This window comes from Betta splendens, chromosome 4, assembly GCF_900634795.4.
Source record: "Betta splendens chromosome 4, fBetSpl5.4, whole genome shotgun sequence".
In the NCBI taxonomy this organism is placed as follows: Eukaryota; Metazoa; Chordata; class Actinopteri; order Anabantiformes; family Osphronemidae; genus Betta; species Betta splendens.
The window spans coordinates 26,177,386-26,193,709 of record NC_040884.2 but is presented as its reverse complement, the minus strand read 5'-3'; the positions used below and the strand labels follow the sequence as shown (position 1 = coordinate 26,193,709).

Here is a 16,324-nt window from a genome sequence, read left to right as displayed (position 1 = left end):
AGCAGGGAAGACTGCAATGAATCTACCCTCACATTAAAGCATGTGAATTATTTACAAAACTGGTCAGGCTGCAAAAGTTGTATTTACATTACAAGAAACTTATGCTTTATTGACAGGACGGTATCAGTAGAACAATATCTTAGTACATATTACTAAGTATATATACTGTATATTTATATAGATGTATTGCTACACATATCATTATTAACATTATAAACTGTACTTGAATTTAACGGTCCCAGAGAATCAGCTGAATATAAGTTTGATAGTCCTCCCAAGTGGTTTGCACGTCATATTCATCAGGTCTGCTCTGTCTGCCATGCAGATTTATGAAGCAACCGTCACTAGTCTGGGATGGATTCAAACTATACCAACTGATGCTTAGGGAGACAGAGAAAGAAGCTGAATTGCTAGTGTAAAATCAGTAAATTATTCATCTGTCATGGGATTACAGGTATTTTGGGAGATCCTTCTCCACCACCTGAAACAAAAGCGAGAGCAAGGGTTAGCATATACTGTAGTGCAAGTCCTCATTTAAATGCAAAGAGCACATGGACAGACAAAACAGCAGAATGCGTACAGTTATAGTAACATACAAGTTTTTCAGTATTTTGATACTAAATTATGTCTATTTCGCATTGGTACATAAACTAGTGTTATCCCAGGGTCAGCTGAGACAAATTAATTTAAAAGGACAGTGTAGCTACATATTCACTATTCACAGCTACATACTATAGATGTTTGTACATACACTTGGATCATCCAAGGGTCCATATCTCTTCACCACCTGTCCCTCTCTGTTGATCAAGAACTAGAAAAGAAACAATAAAATAAATGATAAATTATTATAAACAACCACTTTACCTTTAGAGTAAAATTATTATCAAAAGGTATTTCCAGGCTGTCATAAATTTGTACCCTGATGATTTTGTAAGATTATAGTAAAAACACTATAAGCTTGTTTACCGTCAATAAAATCAACAGTTTTTTTTTATATATATGATATTTACCTTAGTGAAATTCCACTTGATACTGCTGCATGAGTGAAGCAAATGAGATATTAGATGAACTGAAACACTTTCATCCAGTAACAAACACACAAGGCAGTTTTATGACATTATAGTGTGACTGTAGCCAGCCGCACACACAGGTGTGCTTTTCCATGATCTGAACATTAAAGCCACCCAGGCTCTCACAATATATTTATCTTTTCCTTACTTACTTTCCCAGGAAGCCTTTCCCATTTGGCTGCTCCTTCAGCCACTTCCACAGAGGGTGAGCGTTGGCCCCGTTCACTTCGACCTTACTGAACATGTCAAAACTGGCGTTGTAGGAATGGGCAAACTGCTTGATCTGAGTATTATTGCCAGGTTCCTATAGGTTAAAGGAAGAATCACAGAAGTGTCACATCTAAGAAGAAAACATTCAAAACAATAATAACAAATAGTTTGTTAATAAAAAGGAAAAGAAAATCTAAAATGCTTATTCAACACTGTAAAAACTCCTTCATGTTATCAGTTCTAAAACTATGTGAACTCTAGTTTTGTACTTTGACCTTGTCATTTGCAGAATTTGTTCTCTGGCCGGTGATTATGTGCAAAATCAGTAGAACACAGTGTATGTACCTGTTTCCCAAACTCGTTGGAAGGAAAGGCAAGGACACGTAAACCTCTCTCAGCGTACCTGGCGTGCATCTGGGTAAGCTGAGAGTAGTTTACTGGGGTCTTACTTCATTTTGAAGCAACATTGGTGATGATGACAACGTTCCCCCTAAAAACAGAAAAAGAGGTACCCAAGGTAGCTCAGTGACGACATGTTTGAGGCAAGACACTGCAGCAACTCTTACAATGAGAGAAATATACCTGTATTTATCTAGTGAAACCTCGTTGCCATCAATATCTCTTGCTGAGAAGTCATATATAGACGTGGCCATCTGCCATTCCTCTGTCGGAGCAGACTGTAAAATAAGAAGTCAGGTATGGCACATGTCATTATACATACCTTTGTCCTGCATCATGAACAATATATATCACAAATAATATTAAAACACATGATGTATTGTCTGTTTTTCCTATCTTTTTTCTACTGATAACTAACGAGAATCATTCAACTAAATGTTACATTCTGCAAACACTAAAATCCTGCAGCACAGCTCAGTTGTGATTCTAGCTTCTCTTACCATAGCCTGTAGCAGGACAGAGAAAAGCACAGTGGACCCTATCAGACGCATGACTGCCCTCAGTCAGGCCCTCTGAAGGCAAAAAGCAATCAAATCTCTAGCCCCTTCAGCTACACCCTCTCTGTCAGACCACTGTCACGCAGTACTGGCACAGCTCACATTCCAGTGTGTTTAAGTAAAGCAACCAGGCAATCATTAACTAAACTGATTGGCTGTTGATACAGATAGGCCCTCCTCTGTTGCTGACTCAAATCCTAATCAACAAGTACGTGACCTGCAGTCCACAGTTCAAAACAGTCTCATAAACACAGGGAGGGAGGTGACGCCTTATAAAAGCAAAAAGAAAGAACCATTCAAAGTTAAGCTCCATGTTTCCAGGGCAAAGAGCGAAAATGTGAAGAAATACAAAAGCTCATTATGCAATGTGACAAATATCTGGAAAAAAATATGATATTAGAATCAACAAATCACCTAGATAATAGCTGAGCAAAAACGTAATCATAATCTGGTTAGAGAATGGTCAAAACAATCTGTGTTTCTCCTTGGGGGGGGGGTAAGGACATATTGGGAAACCACTTGATAGGACAGAGCATTACACAGCAAAGTCAAGAATTGGGTAACTAAATAATCAGATCGATGACTGTTTACTTCAGAATATTGTGGCACCGCTGCATGGAAGCCTTTGCGTCCATCAATCGGTACAAATAAGTTCCATCGTAGAAAAACATATATTTTTTTAATTTAATATTCTTTAGTCACATTTCTATACATACATATACCCCAACCCTAATGTCTAGTATGCTTCTCTGTAATCAACGCAATGTTGTGTTGATTACCTGCCAGACAATAATTGTTTATGAAATGCATGACTGTCATTTGTAACTACCGACACGTGAATTACAACAACGTAGGTTTACGTTACCCGTATGGTTAACACAAAGTACAGTATGATGGAGAGTAACGCTCCACTGCTGGCCACGGCTCCAAACATCACACACGCCCGTAAAGGCCGCATTTTTCTTATAGGAACGTCACATTAATATAATAACCACATTGTAGCAGCAGGCTCAGCTGTCGCGAAACGGCTGCGGCGGACAGACGCGGCAGTTCCGCGATGACGTCATCAGCGTCTGCCGTAAAGCGAAAAAAACGTGCGTTGTGTCGCTCGGCGGGGCGACAGTGAAGTCCTGGTAGAGTAGCGATTCTTTATTAAAATCTGAGGCAGAGTAAAGCGTTGGAAACAAGATGGATGACGAAGAGGAAACATACAGATTATGGAAGATTCGAAAAACCATTATGCAGGTTCGTTTGGTTTGACTGTTTTTAGCTTGTTAGCTTAGCATATAGCTTAGCAAAGGCAGTGGTTCCTCTGTTATGTTCGGTAGGTATTGGTTGGCACTTTTTCATTTTGTGTTCTGCATATAAACCTGTTTCTAGCTCATGAGTTTTGTCGAATGACACGAGCTACTGGTACAGTTTATACTTGATTCACGTTAAACCCCGGGGCGCCTTACTCAGGCTACGAGAACCTTTTGTAGGAGAAACCTAGTCTATTTAGCCTGGTTGGATTATTACATTTATGATCTGCCCTGTTTGTTATCTTTGCTCCCAAAGCTTTGCCATGATAGAGGCTACTTGGTAACACAGGATGAGTTGGACCAGACTCTGGATGAGTTCAAGAGCCAATTTGGAGACAAGCCCAGCGAGGGTCGCCCCAGACGCACAGATCTCACTGTGCTGGTGGCGCACAACGATGACCCCACTGACCAGATGTTTGTGTTTTTCCCTGGTAAGTCAATTGCTAAGGACCAAGGAACTTAACAAAATGGCCGGATTTCTCTCCAGAGATGAACCTTGACTTGTTAATCACTTCAGCATCTTTGTCATAACATCCAGTATTTTATGAAATTTCTTTTCAGAGGAACCCAAGGTCGGAATCAAGACCATTAAAATGTACTGTCAGAGGATGCAGGAAGAAAACATCACAAGAGCCATTATTGTTGTTCAGATGGGCATGACACCCTCAGCCAAGCAGGTAAAAACCGTTTAAGGTATTGCTGTTGTTGAAATAAATGTTCTTTGTCTTTTGGATTTTTATTGTGTAAATGTGTCCTCACAGTCTCTGGTTGACATGGCGCCAAAATACATATTAGAGCAATTTCTACAACAGGAGCTTCTCATTAACATCACAGAGCATGAGGTAATTTTAATGGACAATCTGCTATTCTATTTACAGTTGTGTGTGTTTTAAATGATGAAATGTTTGCATGCTTTGTGATCAATTCTTTCTTTGTCTTGCAGCTTGTTCCGGAGCACATAGTTATGACAAAAGAAGAACTGACTGAACTTCTGGCAAGATAGTATCCTTACAGTAAATGACATTGTACCACATACAGTAAATTAAACTATGTTTGGAAAATAGACATGCTTCTCCTAGCCTGAATGTTACAAATGATCAGTATTTGGTGCTGTCACAAGTTTAATCTGTTCTGGCAGATATAGTATTTTGTTATTTTTTCATTATACTAATTACTTCAGTAAACTAAAAGAAAGTCAGTTGCCAAGGATCCAGGCTGGGGATCCTGTGGCTCGCTACTTTGGTTTGAAAAGAGGACAGGTATGAAATGGTTTAATAAAGTTTTTTTTTTGCTTGTTATCTGTACATATTATACATGTATTACAATCTGTTCTTTGTATTCAGCTTTCGGTTTCATCTGAAACTCATTTGCCTGTCTGCTCACGCTTTGCTGTTTGCACTGTGTGTCTTTATTAGCCAGCTGTTAATTCTGCTTGTTTTTTAGGTTGTAAAGATCATCAGACCTAGTGAAACAGCTGGGAGGTACATCACATACAGACTGGTCCAGTAACACACAGGTACATATTCAGCTTTTAGATACTTCTCCGCATGTTGAATTATGGGTTTACTTTTCAGTTGTTGGAATTTGAACAATTGAAACATTTGAAGTTCAGTTTTTGTTCTTCCTGCATATAGAATAAAATCAGGGCTTTTCCTGGCTTGTTTTGTATTAGTACATGGATACAGATTATCAAACCCAAAGAGTTGGTTATAAAGCATGTGCCATCATGAAAGCTAATGGATGTAAATGTGTAGATTAAAAAGCATTTTTATTTTACAGGTGTTCAACACTTGAAAGACCAATGTTACAGGTTTCATCGATTCAGCTAAAGATATTTCTTCCACTTCTGACTTTTTTTTTTTATTCGAATTTGTTGTAATTACGTTTTATAAAATGTTTGAAAATAATCATTGTCTCAAGTTGTTTCATTTAACGTGTACAGACAATTAATAAAATTGAACCTCTAGCAGGACATTGTGTTAGATGCCTACCTTTTTTTTCTTCTTTCTGAAAGCCATGCTGTAGCTGTTGCAGACTGAAGCATTTTGAGTTGACCTGCTTCTGTGTTATCATAAGGAAATGTTACCACCCACACTGTGGGAAACTGTCCCTTTCGGTGCAGCCCAGAACCAGAAGTGATCCCTGTGAGTCTGCTCAGTTTAATTAAAACAGAAAGGCAAGGCACAAATAAGATGAAACAATTGAAATAAATTTTTATTAAAATAGACCAGACATCCATAAAAGCAAAACAGATGACATTTATAAGAAAATTATAAATTTATTTTTGTTTTAGTGCTGATATAAACCCAGCAGCACTTTAAAAAATTTGCTCAGAGGTTTTTAATGGTACACATTCTGATGTGCTCCAGTTTTTCCTCTGGATTATAAAAGCAATAAAAGGAAAAACATTTAAAATAGAAACTGCACAATCTGAGTTAAACATGGTAAAATGTTAGAAACAATTGCATCATAGACTAAGCGTGCAGAGGTTTTCACTGTAAGACTAAAAATGCAGACGCAAACCGTAGAAAAAAAAACTTCAATCATAAAGTACATAAAATATCTCATTCAGATTTAGCCGTTCCTGGATTGTAATGCATAAACGCCAAATGCTGACGCTTCACTTAATCTCTCAGACTATTATTTTGATATTAGACAAACTCAGGCTCACTGTCCCGGTTTTTAGTCAGCTGTAACTTCTTCCCAGACAGGCGTGCCAGTGGATGCCCAGACAGACTTAAACTAGGTGAACTGGGGTAGTTGTTGTTGTTTGACTGATTCACATTGAGCTCAGCCAGAGAGATGCTCAGCTCCTCCTCTGCCCCTGTGATGTCGTCTGGGGGCCCGTTGTCTGGCAGGGCGGGAGGTTCTTCTACCTCTGGTTTGACTTGGTCCTGGTCAGTATCCTGCTCTGGGTCTGTGTGGGCTTCGTGGCTGGACAGGTCCAGACTGTCCCTGTAGCTCAGCTGGTCTTCGTCTATGCTCACCTCACTCTCCTGCTTCATCAGGAAGCGAGTGCTCGCTGTCCTCTGGCTGCTTTCATCCAGCTCTGAATCGGAGTCTGGAAGCTGCTCACTGGAACCCAGTGACCCCAGAGAACTCTCTGTAGAAAAATAAATAGGACAAGTCAGACTGGTACAGTACATGCCATTAAATGCTACATTTTAGAAAGATCCACATTTTTTAAGTAAACTGGTTCCACCAACTTCAAACAATTGGAATTGGGCAGAAGCTGAAAAGAAAAAGAGGAAGTCACCATGAAGGTAGTTTGCATCCATTTTGAATAACTTACCACATCCCTCTTCTGTCTTATCAGAGTCTGGTTTATTTTGCTCCTCTCTGGCTCCATTGTCCTCTACGTCAGCAGAGCCCATCTTATCATCTACAGTACTGCCCTGAACCAGCAGGGGGCAGGAATGAGGGGTTAGAAATCAAATACATCTCTCATTAAGACATTTTCTGTTGTATATGGACAAACCGCTACCTGCTGAGTGGAGGTGGAAGCAGTGCGGCTGGTCTTACTGGACTGAGCCGATTTAGACTGGAATATGGATGAATAGAAGACTATCAAGGCCTCCATGATGCGCGCCTGGTGGGGGTAATCAACCAGGGATGAGAGGGATATCGTGGCGCCGGTTGGACGTGGACGCATCAGCGAAGGCCCAAACACAATGCCCAAGTTGCTGGCACTCATCTTGTTGTCCTCCTCCAGTTCTGCGATCCTGGAAGGACAAACGTAGGTAAAGGCTCAGGTAACAATCAGGGCCAGAGGATGATTCAACACAACCCAGCCCTCCGTTTATTCAGGCTTCTGTTTCACATCACTAACTTCCGAAGGTGACGGATGATGTAGCGCAGCGTGGCGAGGTTGGTCTTGGGCAGCTCCTTAAGAAGCTCCACCAGCTTGTCCACCAGGACCAGGACTTCTGGGTCCGTTTCGGGGCCCAGGTCCACCAGCTCTGGGCCCCTGACCACTGTTGGGTTATTACTGTTGGACTCGGACTCTTCTGCCTCTGGCACGTTGCTGTCACTATGTAGACTCTCTTTGGCCAAACCCATCAGGCTGTTGTACAAGCGGAAAGGTAGAATGGGCTCTGGCAGCTTGGAATAGAAGAAAAGACAACAAGTGTCTGATTAGTCATGAACACAGCAAATCACCATAAACAGGTCCACTGGCAGATGCTACGTACCTGTCTGAGGTAAAGCTTGAGGACATTGCTGATGTCGTGTGGTGAACACTGGGACAGCTCCACCAGCTCCTTGCCGTTCTCAAAGGCCTGACACAGTTTCTCAACCCGGGTCTTCACCCCGTTCACCCTGTAGATGCCCTGCAAGAAGGACGCGGCGCTTCATGCTCAAAAAGGTTCCCACTTTGCTTCTGAGACAGAGGGCAATCACTCGGCGCATTCTCACCTTCATCTTCAGCGCCCGTCTCTCGATCTCAGAGATGCACTTGGTGATGATGAAGGGGATGCCGTCGCTGGCACAGCTGGCCACCTGGGAGAAGTCCCTGCCGAACAGCTGCAGACGGCCCTGCAGCTTCTTATGGCCGCACTGGATGGCCAGCGTCTCCAGGCAGCGCTTGTGGCAGGCCAGGAAACACTGAGGGCAGAGCAGAGCAGAGCAGAGAGCGAGGTTTCCCTCCGTACATGTCACAGATCAGACCGACAGACAAGCCTCTCACGCGGAGACGAGGAGCTCACCTCCTCACACTCGGCCCCCTGGAAGTAGACGTAGCTGTCACACTCGCGGCACTTTGCAGGAGTGCGCAGCTTCCTCAGCCGGTGGGTCTGGGCGGCTTTGGAGAGGCCGATGTTGCGGAACTGCCGGTTGGACACCACGTCGGGATCCATGCCGTTAATGTCTGTGGGAGGAAAAACGTGGACGCGTTCACGACGCAAAACACTGATCGCTTGTGGTTAAACAGACGGAGTAGCGATCGTACTTGGAGACTCAAACGACGACACGTTCCCGTCTTTCTCATCTGCGTCCTCGTTGGAGGACATGGTTCCAGTGGACGACGTCCGAGCTATTTTGCTGATGTCGCCTGTGATGAAAGCGCAGTTTAAACACGTTGGGTTTTAAAAGCGCTCGGCTTTTTCACCGTACTTAGAGTTTGCTGCTTACTTGTGCTGGCAGTAGGAGACTCTCCATCCACCCCAACGCTGTCGTCGCTCACAGTTGAACCCCATGATTTGTGTCCCTGCCCTGTGGACAGCAGCATTAAAAGCACCTTAGAAATACTTCCAACCAGTATGATGCTCCAATCAGTCTATTTGTGGACCTATTCTGCATTTAGAGCAGACTTCGCTCACTCTTGCGCTGAACCTCTGCCTCCTTGTTGTCGGCAGCTGCCGCATCCACAGCGGAGGCCGGACTGTCCGAATGGCTCGTCTGCTCCGTGTTAAAACTGTCGTTCCTGGGTCTGTGACCAAGGCTGTAACACATTATGAAGTTAGGCAGATGCTGTAGCAATCATAACAGTGAGAAACGAAGGCGCCACATAAGCTCACAAACGGACTCATCATGTCCCTCCACAGCATCGTTTGAGGTTGCATTTAAGAACCTGGAGCTCTTACTGGGAAGACGAGCTGGACGGGGAATAGGTCTCGAAGGTGTAGTGGACGCTGGGCTGCTCTGGGAGCTGCAGGTCGCGGACGTGGGCGGCGTACTGCTGGCCCGGGTCGTACAGCTTGCTGCTCTCACACAGAGTCTGGTAGTGGACGGGCAGGGCCACGGTCTGCATGTGCATCAGCTGGTAGTAGGAGATGGTGGCCTGGCGTCCGAACAACAAAGGCACGAGTTAGACAGACAGGCAGCGAGCGCATGCGTGCGTGCGTGCGTGCGTGCGCTTGCGAGTCCTCTGACCGAGCGCAGGGTCTGGTCGCTCTGTTTGATCACGTCCTGCAGCTGCCTCAGCACCGTGACCTTGGTGTGCTCCAGCTCCAGCTGCTGAGCGGTGGCGTCTGCTATGCACGTCCGGTAGGTGGCCTCGGCCTCATCCGCCTGCACACACGGTTCAGTTGCTGTGTATCTATGTCTGACCAGTGCAGATAAACGCGGTTTCAATGTACTGGTGGAAACCTTGTTGCGAGCCTCCTCCTCCAGCCGCTTCTTCTTCTCCACAGACTTGGCCGTGGAGCCTCCGCCCTCCTCCTCGGCTCTGCAGGCCGCCGTTTTGGCCTTGTCGTACTCCTCGCAGCGGGTCGTGTAGGCCTGCTTCGCCTTCCGCAGGTTCACCTCACACTCCATCTAATCAAAGGCGCACACGTTCTGCTCCGGTCAGTCTCCACTGGGCGCATGGGAAGAAAAAGTAGCTGACACATGATGTGCAGAACGCGGCGTCATACCAGTCTTCGTTTGGCTCGAATCCAGTGTTCCTTGATCTCCTTCCGTCTCTTCTCGTGTTCCTGCTTGCGCTGCGTCAGAGGCTGCGGAGAAGAAAGCGACCGACCCACAGGTCAATACAAAGTGTGCGGGCAAAAATGGAGAGGTCCCATAAAGCAGAGGGTGAAGCGTTCACCTGAATGAAGGTCTGGAGGTGCAGGGTGGTGCTGGCCTGATACAGCCCCGCGCACTGCTCCTGGTCCTGCTCCAGAGCCAGAGAGTAGATGGAGAACAGAGGCATGTGTGGCTGGACGGAGGAAACGGGACACGGTAAGGTTTGACATTCAACCAGCACAGAGAGACAAATCATCTGCTGTAAAGAGCCAAGGCTGGGTTTACATGCGTTATGCTGTGTTTGCAGGACTGGTATAGCTTCTGGATGCCTTTGCAGAACTCAGTCTCTGGTAAAATAGAAGGAAACGGTCAATTAGCAGCATAAAGCAGCCACTGTGGATTCAGGTAAAGGAACATTCTCAGTAAGTCAATTGCAGTTGTACTGGCTGTGATGCTGACCCAGGGAAAACCTCTTCTCCACGTAGCTGATCAGGTCCTTCATGTACTTGGCGATGGTCTTGGCGTAGAGCAGAGCAGAGTCCACTCCTCCCTCACTGCGCTGGAGGATCACGTCCACTTCCTCGCCCCGGCCTACACGTCAACACAATCTGTTACCACGGCAACCACTGATGACTGTGTGACAGTTTCATCACTAAGGAAATACCCCGTCTCTTAATATGGGGATAACCATCTGCTGTGTTTCACCTCCCGGCGTTTTCCTACTGTACCTTCTAACACAGGTGACACAGTACAAATGCACATGAGATGAGGGCAAACACAAGGGCAGCGGTGCCGCAGCGTCACCAGTGGCCTTCATGAGGTCAGTGAAGGAGCTGCCTACCCACGTCCTGCAGGTCACTCCTGAACTGGCTGCCGTCTGCTCCCTGGCTCGTTGCGGTGTACAAGTTCTCCATCGACTGCAGCACAAAGATGAGTCATTAGTGAAACACGCATCAAAGCTCGCCATCGACGAATAAAATTTCCCAATGAAGGGGAAGAGATGATCTTTAACTGAGATTCCACGTAACGGTTGATGAACACTCAAGATTATTTATTTTTTCCTATTCATCACTAAGGGGACACTGATGTTGCTGTACATAGATTGTGTTGTCATGGCAACCTTGTCTCTAGTTTATAGGAATTATAAATTATACAGTAGCCTCACTAGTCCTGGTGGTCAATAGCATTCACTCACCCTGCTCTTCTCAGTGGGCAGCAGAGAGAGCAGCGTGCTGCTGTCCAACTCCCCCATCAGCAGCTCAGACACACTGAGGAAACAGACACAACGTCAGCACAAACAAGTGGATGCGTTCGAGACGGGCGTCACCTGATGGGATGCGACGAGCCCATTTTAAGAGCGGAGACTGAAAAAACAGGCAAAGAAACGGGCGATTATACAGTAGGAAACCTTTAGAGCTGGAAGTGATCAAAACCAGGTTTAAAATGGATATTTGTGTCCATTAGGTTTAGATCGTCACTATTTTGATAATGTACAGGATGACTTCAACTAATTCCTTAACCACTAAAATTCCTCTAAGATTCAGGCTTTAGCTTTAGGTCCATATTTGAGCGCATGACACAGAATGAGGAAACAGACTTGTCAGGCAGATTTCAACTGTCTCTGCCAGCTCACTTCCTCCTGAAGCTCTGACAGATGTCTAAACCCTGAAATGACGCCAAAAGGCTGCTGGTGCGAGATACTACTCACAGGGAAACAGCTTTACTCTGGGGTGACTCCTCGTTTGAAAGGTCAAAATGCTCAGGAAAAAAAAGGTCATGTTAGAAAACCACACATTTATCTCCTCTCTGCTCTTAGGCGTCTCAAATGCTGTGCTACTGACATGAATGGTGACAGAGCGTGAGCCTTCGCAGCCCTCTGCTCGTTCAGTCAGGTAGTGAACAACATTTTCAAGGTTTGGTTTTGTGTCATAAGGTAGAAAAAGAAAAACCACTTCCTGTTTTCTGCTCTGCCTGATGCAAATGTGTCACCATCAGTGCACTTCTCTCTCGCTCTCATTCCCAACAACAGACTGTGTTATAGGCAACAACAGTAACTGAATTTCCACTCATCTGTGAGGGAGATAATGCACATCTGGACACATCAATTCCACCAACAGGTCGTTTGGAGCGACACTGATAAATACCACTATATCTGACATTAAATCAAAGTGTACCAGATACTTACTTGCCGCTAAAAGCAACTGCGATGGTTTCAATGGCTTTCTCAAAGTCCTTCTTGTCTGCTTCGTTACTGGCCTCATAGTGGAAACCTGCACAATCACATCCACGCATGCGTGGAGGTCGAGGTTTCAGTTGTATTCAGGACCAGGCAGCTGATCAAGCCCACCCACACATCCGCAGTTGCACACTGGGTTAATGTCAAATTCTTACTAAACCTTTAAACATTTCTTCTTTCTACATACGTTTCTTTTCTGACTCCTGTGAGTCTTCACTGACCTTTGACCTTGGATATGAGTTTGCCAGCAGCAGTAAGGATCTCCACGGTGTTGAGGAGAGGGTATGTATTGATGACCTGACGCAGCACTCGCAGGACCTCTCCCAAGCATTCATGGGCCACAGGTCGCTGGCTCTCCTTTTTACCTGGATGAGTGAAGAAATGACAAACACATGAGCCTGGAATCAGAGGCTCTTCTATTTCCATAGCAGAACAAAAGAAGGTTAAAATTCTCTCAAACATCTATTGTGGCTTAACCCCTTCGTACAGCTGTTTGAACAAGGGAAAAGCCCAGCTGTGTCCAAGGCTGCATGCTATTTGAGCAATCAGTGTTCTTTTGTGTTGTATTCTTTCTTTCATTCTTGGACCTTCAGGAAGTTACCATTCACTCCTAAAACCCCAGGAACATCCTAAATTATGGAGAAGTTATAATTCCCCAAATGTCACATTAACAACTAACAACTTCACTTCATGCGTTCTATTGGTAACATTGGGCCAAACAGAGTAGAAAACAATTACTGTAAAAAATGTCTTTTTTTTGAAGTTTACTAGATTTAGCTTTATCATTGTGATGCTGATTGAAGATGAACGTGAGCGGGTTCCTTTTCTGAACCTTTGATTCGTTCGCCGTCAGAGCCCGTAAACAGATTTAGTACAAGTCACTACACTGTCTGTGCTGTTGCTTCAGGTGAAGTCGACAGTCAGGACTGTGGTGAAGACAGCAGGCAAACGTCAGCGTGTCAGACAGACTCCACTTTGGTATCGGTGGTGAGAAACCTGCAGCCTCACGTCCTCCTCACACACAATGACTTTGTTAACGTTGAACTGTCCAATGCTGCAACCTCACGCTCCAACTCACAAAGAACACGGGACTCAACAGGTTCCAGGTCTGAAAATGTGTCAGTGTTAGTCAATGAGAAGTGTTTGTGCCAGAGAGGATGTGGTCGTTGCTGTTGTTCACCGAGATTAGAAACTGAAGCTGGGCCTGCGTTCGTCTGCCGCACACTCACGCTGGGCTTGAACGTCAGAGAAGCAGCAGGACAGAGACCCAGAGCAGCGAAAGGCGCTGTGTGTGCGACGGTGGAGAGGCCACGAGGCCGAGACTCTGATTGAGCCACTGATTAGGAGGAGGCGGCGCATCGCCACGGCGACCAGGCGACCTATCAGACGAGGAAGTCCTGTCAGAGGCCGTCCTTCACGACTTCCTGTTTAGAGAGCGACATTTTGACGATCGCTCGCTGAGCCCGCGGCTCCACGCGGACGGCGCCGTGCAGGTGTTCGCCTCTTTGAGCCGCGATGGCGGCTGTAAACACGAAGCCGGCTTCCTGCAGGAGACAAGGCTGCGGTCGAGTCTGTGGGTGCAGCGGAAGCACAGCCCTTCATTTGGAGAGAGGAAGCCGAGACATGCGCGCGCACGCGCACAGACACGCGCACACGGCCTCTGCTGGAGTGGAGCGTGCGACACAAAAGGGGAAGAGCGAGGCCAAACAGTATTGTTCTGCCTGAACAGCAGCACGACGCAAACCTACACGTACACGCAGACAGTGACACATGATGAAAACGGTGACGCGCTTCTAAAGGCGGCAAGCTGAAAACTCCCCCCAGCAGTGAGAACAGCCACAGGTTCCCTCAGACCCATCGGTGTTTGAATGCTGCAGGCAAAGATCGCCAACAACCTTGGCTCCTACATTTTACCAGCATCACCACAGACCCCCCCCCCCCATCAGCTGGGACACGTTACCTTCAGCCAGCACCACGTCCTTCAGCTTGTCCACCGCCTCGGCGAAGCGGGCCACGTCCCTCAGCAGGGCCGGGATGTCCTCCACCTCGATGACCGTGCTCTCCGGACCCTCCGACGCCGGGCTCGGGATCAGCGCCCCTCTGCCCTGGCCTTTAGTGAACACCCAGGACTGGAGCGGGAGCCCTGCGGACACAAAGGGCACCCTGAGCAGGTGGAACCACAGCCACGCGTCTTTAGGCCCTTCGAGGCTGACTGACCTGCGGCGCTGGCGTGGCGGCTCAGGGCCGTGGGCCTCTTCAGGGTGGCGACGGGCGACGGGCAGCCCACGCCCGCCATCTTGCCGTGCTGCATGCTGGGAGTGCCGGGGCAGGACGCGGACGGGTCCAGGAGCCCGGCGGAGGTCGGGGTGAGCAGCGAGGAGGAGGACACGGAGGACGGGGAGGAGGAGAGCGCCGCGTCGCCGCCATCTTTACGGGGCTGCTCCGGGAGGATGGACAGCTGAGGGGGAGGGAGTACAGGGAGCAGAGGGAGAGCAGGGTCACGCCGGGCAAGGAAAGACGGCGCGCTCGAATGCGACGCTTGTTGGTAAACACGCACACGGAGACTTGCACAAGATCCTGTGCGGCGTTGTGTAACACTTCCTCGCTCCACGCCGAGGACGGGTGTGGTGAAGCCAGTGCAGAGTTACAGGAACGCCATTTACCCGAACAAGAGCGCTTTTACACACTTTCCCACCTAAACCTCTACCTCGAACACAGACGGGGTGCGTTTTGCTCGCGTCCAGCGGGTTTCTGGGCCCGGTCGCGGCTCAGAACACGTACCTGTTTGAGCCATATGCTGTGCTTGCTGGGCAGGATGTCCAGCCGCTCCTTGCCCTTCTTCACCCTCTGACCCGTGGCGTACGGGTTGTAGCTGCTCTTGCCGCCTCGCTTCAGCATGTTCTAACGCTCCGTGCCCATTGTGGCCGCGCGCCCGCCCGCTCGTCCAACAGATCTCACAATCTCACAATTTCTGGCGTGAACACACACACACACTCACAGCAGCCTGCTATGGCTCCAGCGGTGGAAAGCCTCAGTACACGTACTTCCTACGAGCCTGGGCGCACTCGCGCGCACTCGCGCGCACGTTCTGCATCGCAACCATACAAATCAAAGTTGTACACTAGACAGCACGGTGTCTATATCTGCACACACACACACACACACACGGTCGCCCCTGGTTCCACAGCCCGCTCTCTCAACTGTCCCCTACAGGTCGTCTGACGCCGCACACGCACACGCGCGCGCGCGCGCACAGGGACTACTCACCGTCGACGCGCCGCTCTGCGGCCCCGGGCTTCCTGCTCGGCTCTTCTTCGAGATGGAGGGCGTCTTGATGAGCTCCCGCTTCTTCCTGAACATCTTCAGCGTGCCCTTTCCGTCCATCCCGACTTCTTTGAGTTTCACGTACAGACCCCCCACCCACCCCCCGACTCGCCACTTGGGTGCTGTGCCGCTCGCGCTCAGCGGGAGCTCGGTGCCATCCAGGCCGACCGTCAGCCTCGGTAGCTGTCTGTCTGTCTTCCTCCTCCTGCTGCTGCTGTCGCACATCGAGCCGCGCAGGCTCACTGACACGCAGAGACACGGCTCACCGCAAACCGTCCGTGCGCGCCCGGCATCCGCTCTGCGTGCGCCTGCAGTTTCCTCAAGAGGCGCTAAGTTTGAGGACGTTGGACGGTGTTTGCGCCAAACTCAACGGCGTTTGCCTACATTTAAACGCACGTCAGCGCTAACTGCGTCCTGGCGCAAACGGACCGGGCCCTTGTTGCCGCGTCTCACAGCAATCAGCTCATCCTGACGCACGTGTGTTTCCACCATGTGACCCGCAGCTTTTCATGCGTCCCAGCACCTGCCGCACACATTAAATGACCATAACGACGTTTCCCTTAACGCAGGGACGGGACTGCGGCGATCAGGCCACAAACAGCGCACGCCTCTAGCGGAGGGTCTGAGTCCATCAAACGACATGAAGTGTAGCTGCAGGCCATGATTGACGCGATAGGGAAGATTCACAGTGACAGTCACATATGTAAATTTGATTTTGTGGTGTAATTATGATAAAAGAAACCTACCAACTATGATTCGATTCAAACCAAAGAAAAGAAAACTAAA

At 47.6% G+C, this 16,324-nt stretch overlaps 3 protein-coding genes across 5 annotated transcripts; 1 reads left to right on the top strand and 2 right to left on the bottom strand.

Moving 5' to 3' along the window:
• Positions 1-77: 77 nt before the first annotated feature.
• gpx4a (glutathione peroxidase 4a) lies at positions 78-3,270 on the bottom strand. Of its 2 annotated transcripts, none has more exons than XM_029146012.3 (7): positions 3,102-3,270; positions 1,863-1,957; positions 1,626-1,770; positions 1,223-1,374; positions 1,011-1,035; positions 752-811; positions 78-481 (listed from the first exon to the last, which is right to left on the bottom strand). In XM_029146012.3, the coding sequence occupies exons 1-7, from the start codon at positions 3,192-3,194 to the stop codon at positions 449-451; spliced, it is 603 nt and encodes a 200-aa protein (XP_029001845.1). In that variant the 5' UTR covers positions 3,195-3,270; the 3' UTR covers positions 78-448. The 2 variants fall into 2 exon arrangements, with proteins under 2 accessions (XP_029001845.1, XP_029001846.1); XM_029146013.3 differs by lacking the exon at positions 3,102-3,270 and adding an exon at positions 2,180-2,339.
• A 24-nt stretch (positions 3,271-3,294) lies between these two features.
• On the top strand, positions 3,295-5,509 carry polr2eb (RNA polymerase II, I and III subunit E, b). Its single transcript, XM_029146011.3, has 8 exons — positions 3,295-3,481; positions 3,794-3,968; positions 4,099-4,214; positions 4,299-4,379; positions 4,481-4,539; positions 4,718-4,796; positions 4,981-5,053; positions 5,317-5,509. The coding sequence occupies exons 1-7, from the start codon at positions 3,425-3,427 to the stop codon at positions 5,044-5,046; spliced, it is 633 nt and encodes a 210-aa protein (XP_029001844.1). The 5' UTR covers positions 3,295-3,424; the 3' UTR covers positions 5,047-5,053; positions 5,317-5,509.
• Positions 5,510-5,725: 216 nt separating this feature from the next.
• On the bottom strand, positions 5,726-16,024 carry arhgap45b (Rho GTPase activating protein 45b). 2 transcript variants are annotated; one of them, XM_029146007.3, is made up of 24 exons: positions 15,482-16,024; positions 14,432-14,672; positions 14,175-14,357; positions 12,436-12,579; positions 12,164-12,248; positions 11,174-11,246; positions 10,820-10,895; positions 10,438-10,569; positions 10,264-10,325; positions 10,061-10,171; positions 9,888-9,968; positions 9,622-9,789; positions 9,406-9,543; positions 9,117-9,313; positions 8,853-8,974; positions 8,665-8,745; positions 8,483-8,584; positions 8,241-8,401; positions 7,951-8,139; positions 7,728-7,865; positions 7,367-7,638; positions 7,022-7,259; positions 6,830-6,932; positions 5,726-6,640 (listed from the first exon to the last, which is right to left on the bottom strand). In XM_029146007.3, the coding sequence occupies exons 1-24, from the start codon at positions 15,761-15,763 to the stop codon at positions 6,189-6,191; spliced, it is 3,831 nt and encodes a 1,276-aa protein (XP_029001840.1). In that variant the 5' UTR covers positions 15,764-16,024; the 3' UTR covers positions 5,726-6,188. The 2 variants fall into 2 exon arrangements, with proteins under 2 accessions (XP_029001840.1, XP_029001841.1); XM_029146008.2 differs by lacking the exon at positions 15,482-16,024 and adding an exon at positions 14,996-15,418.
• Between the last annotated feature and the right edge of the window lie 300 nt (positions 16,025-16,324).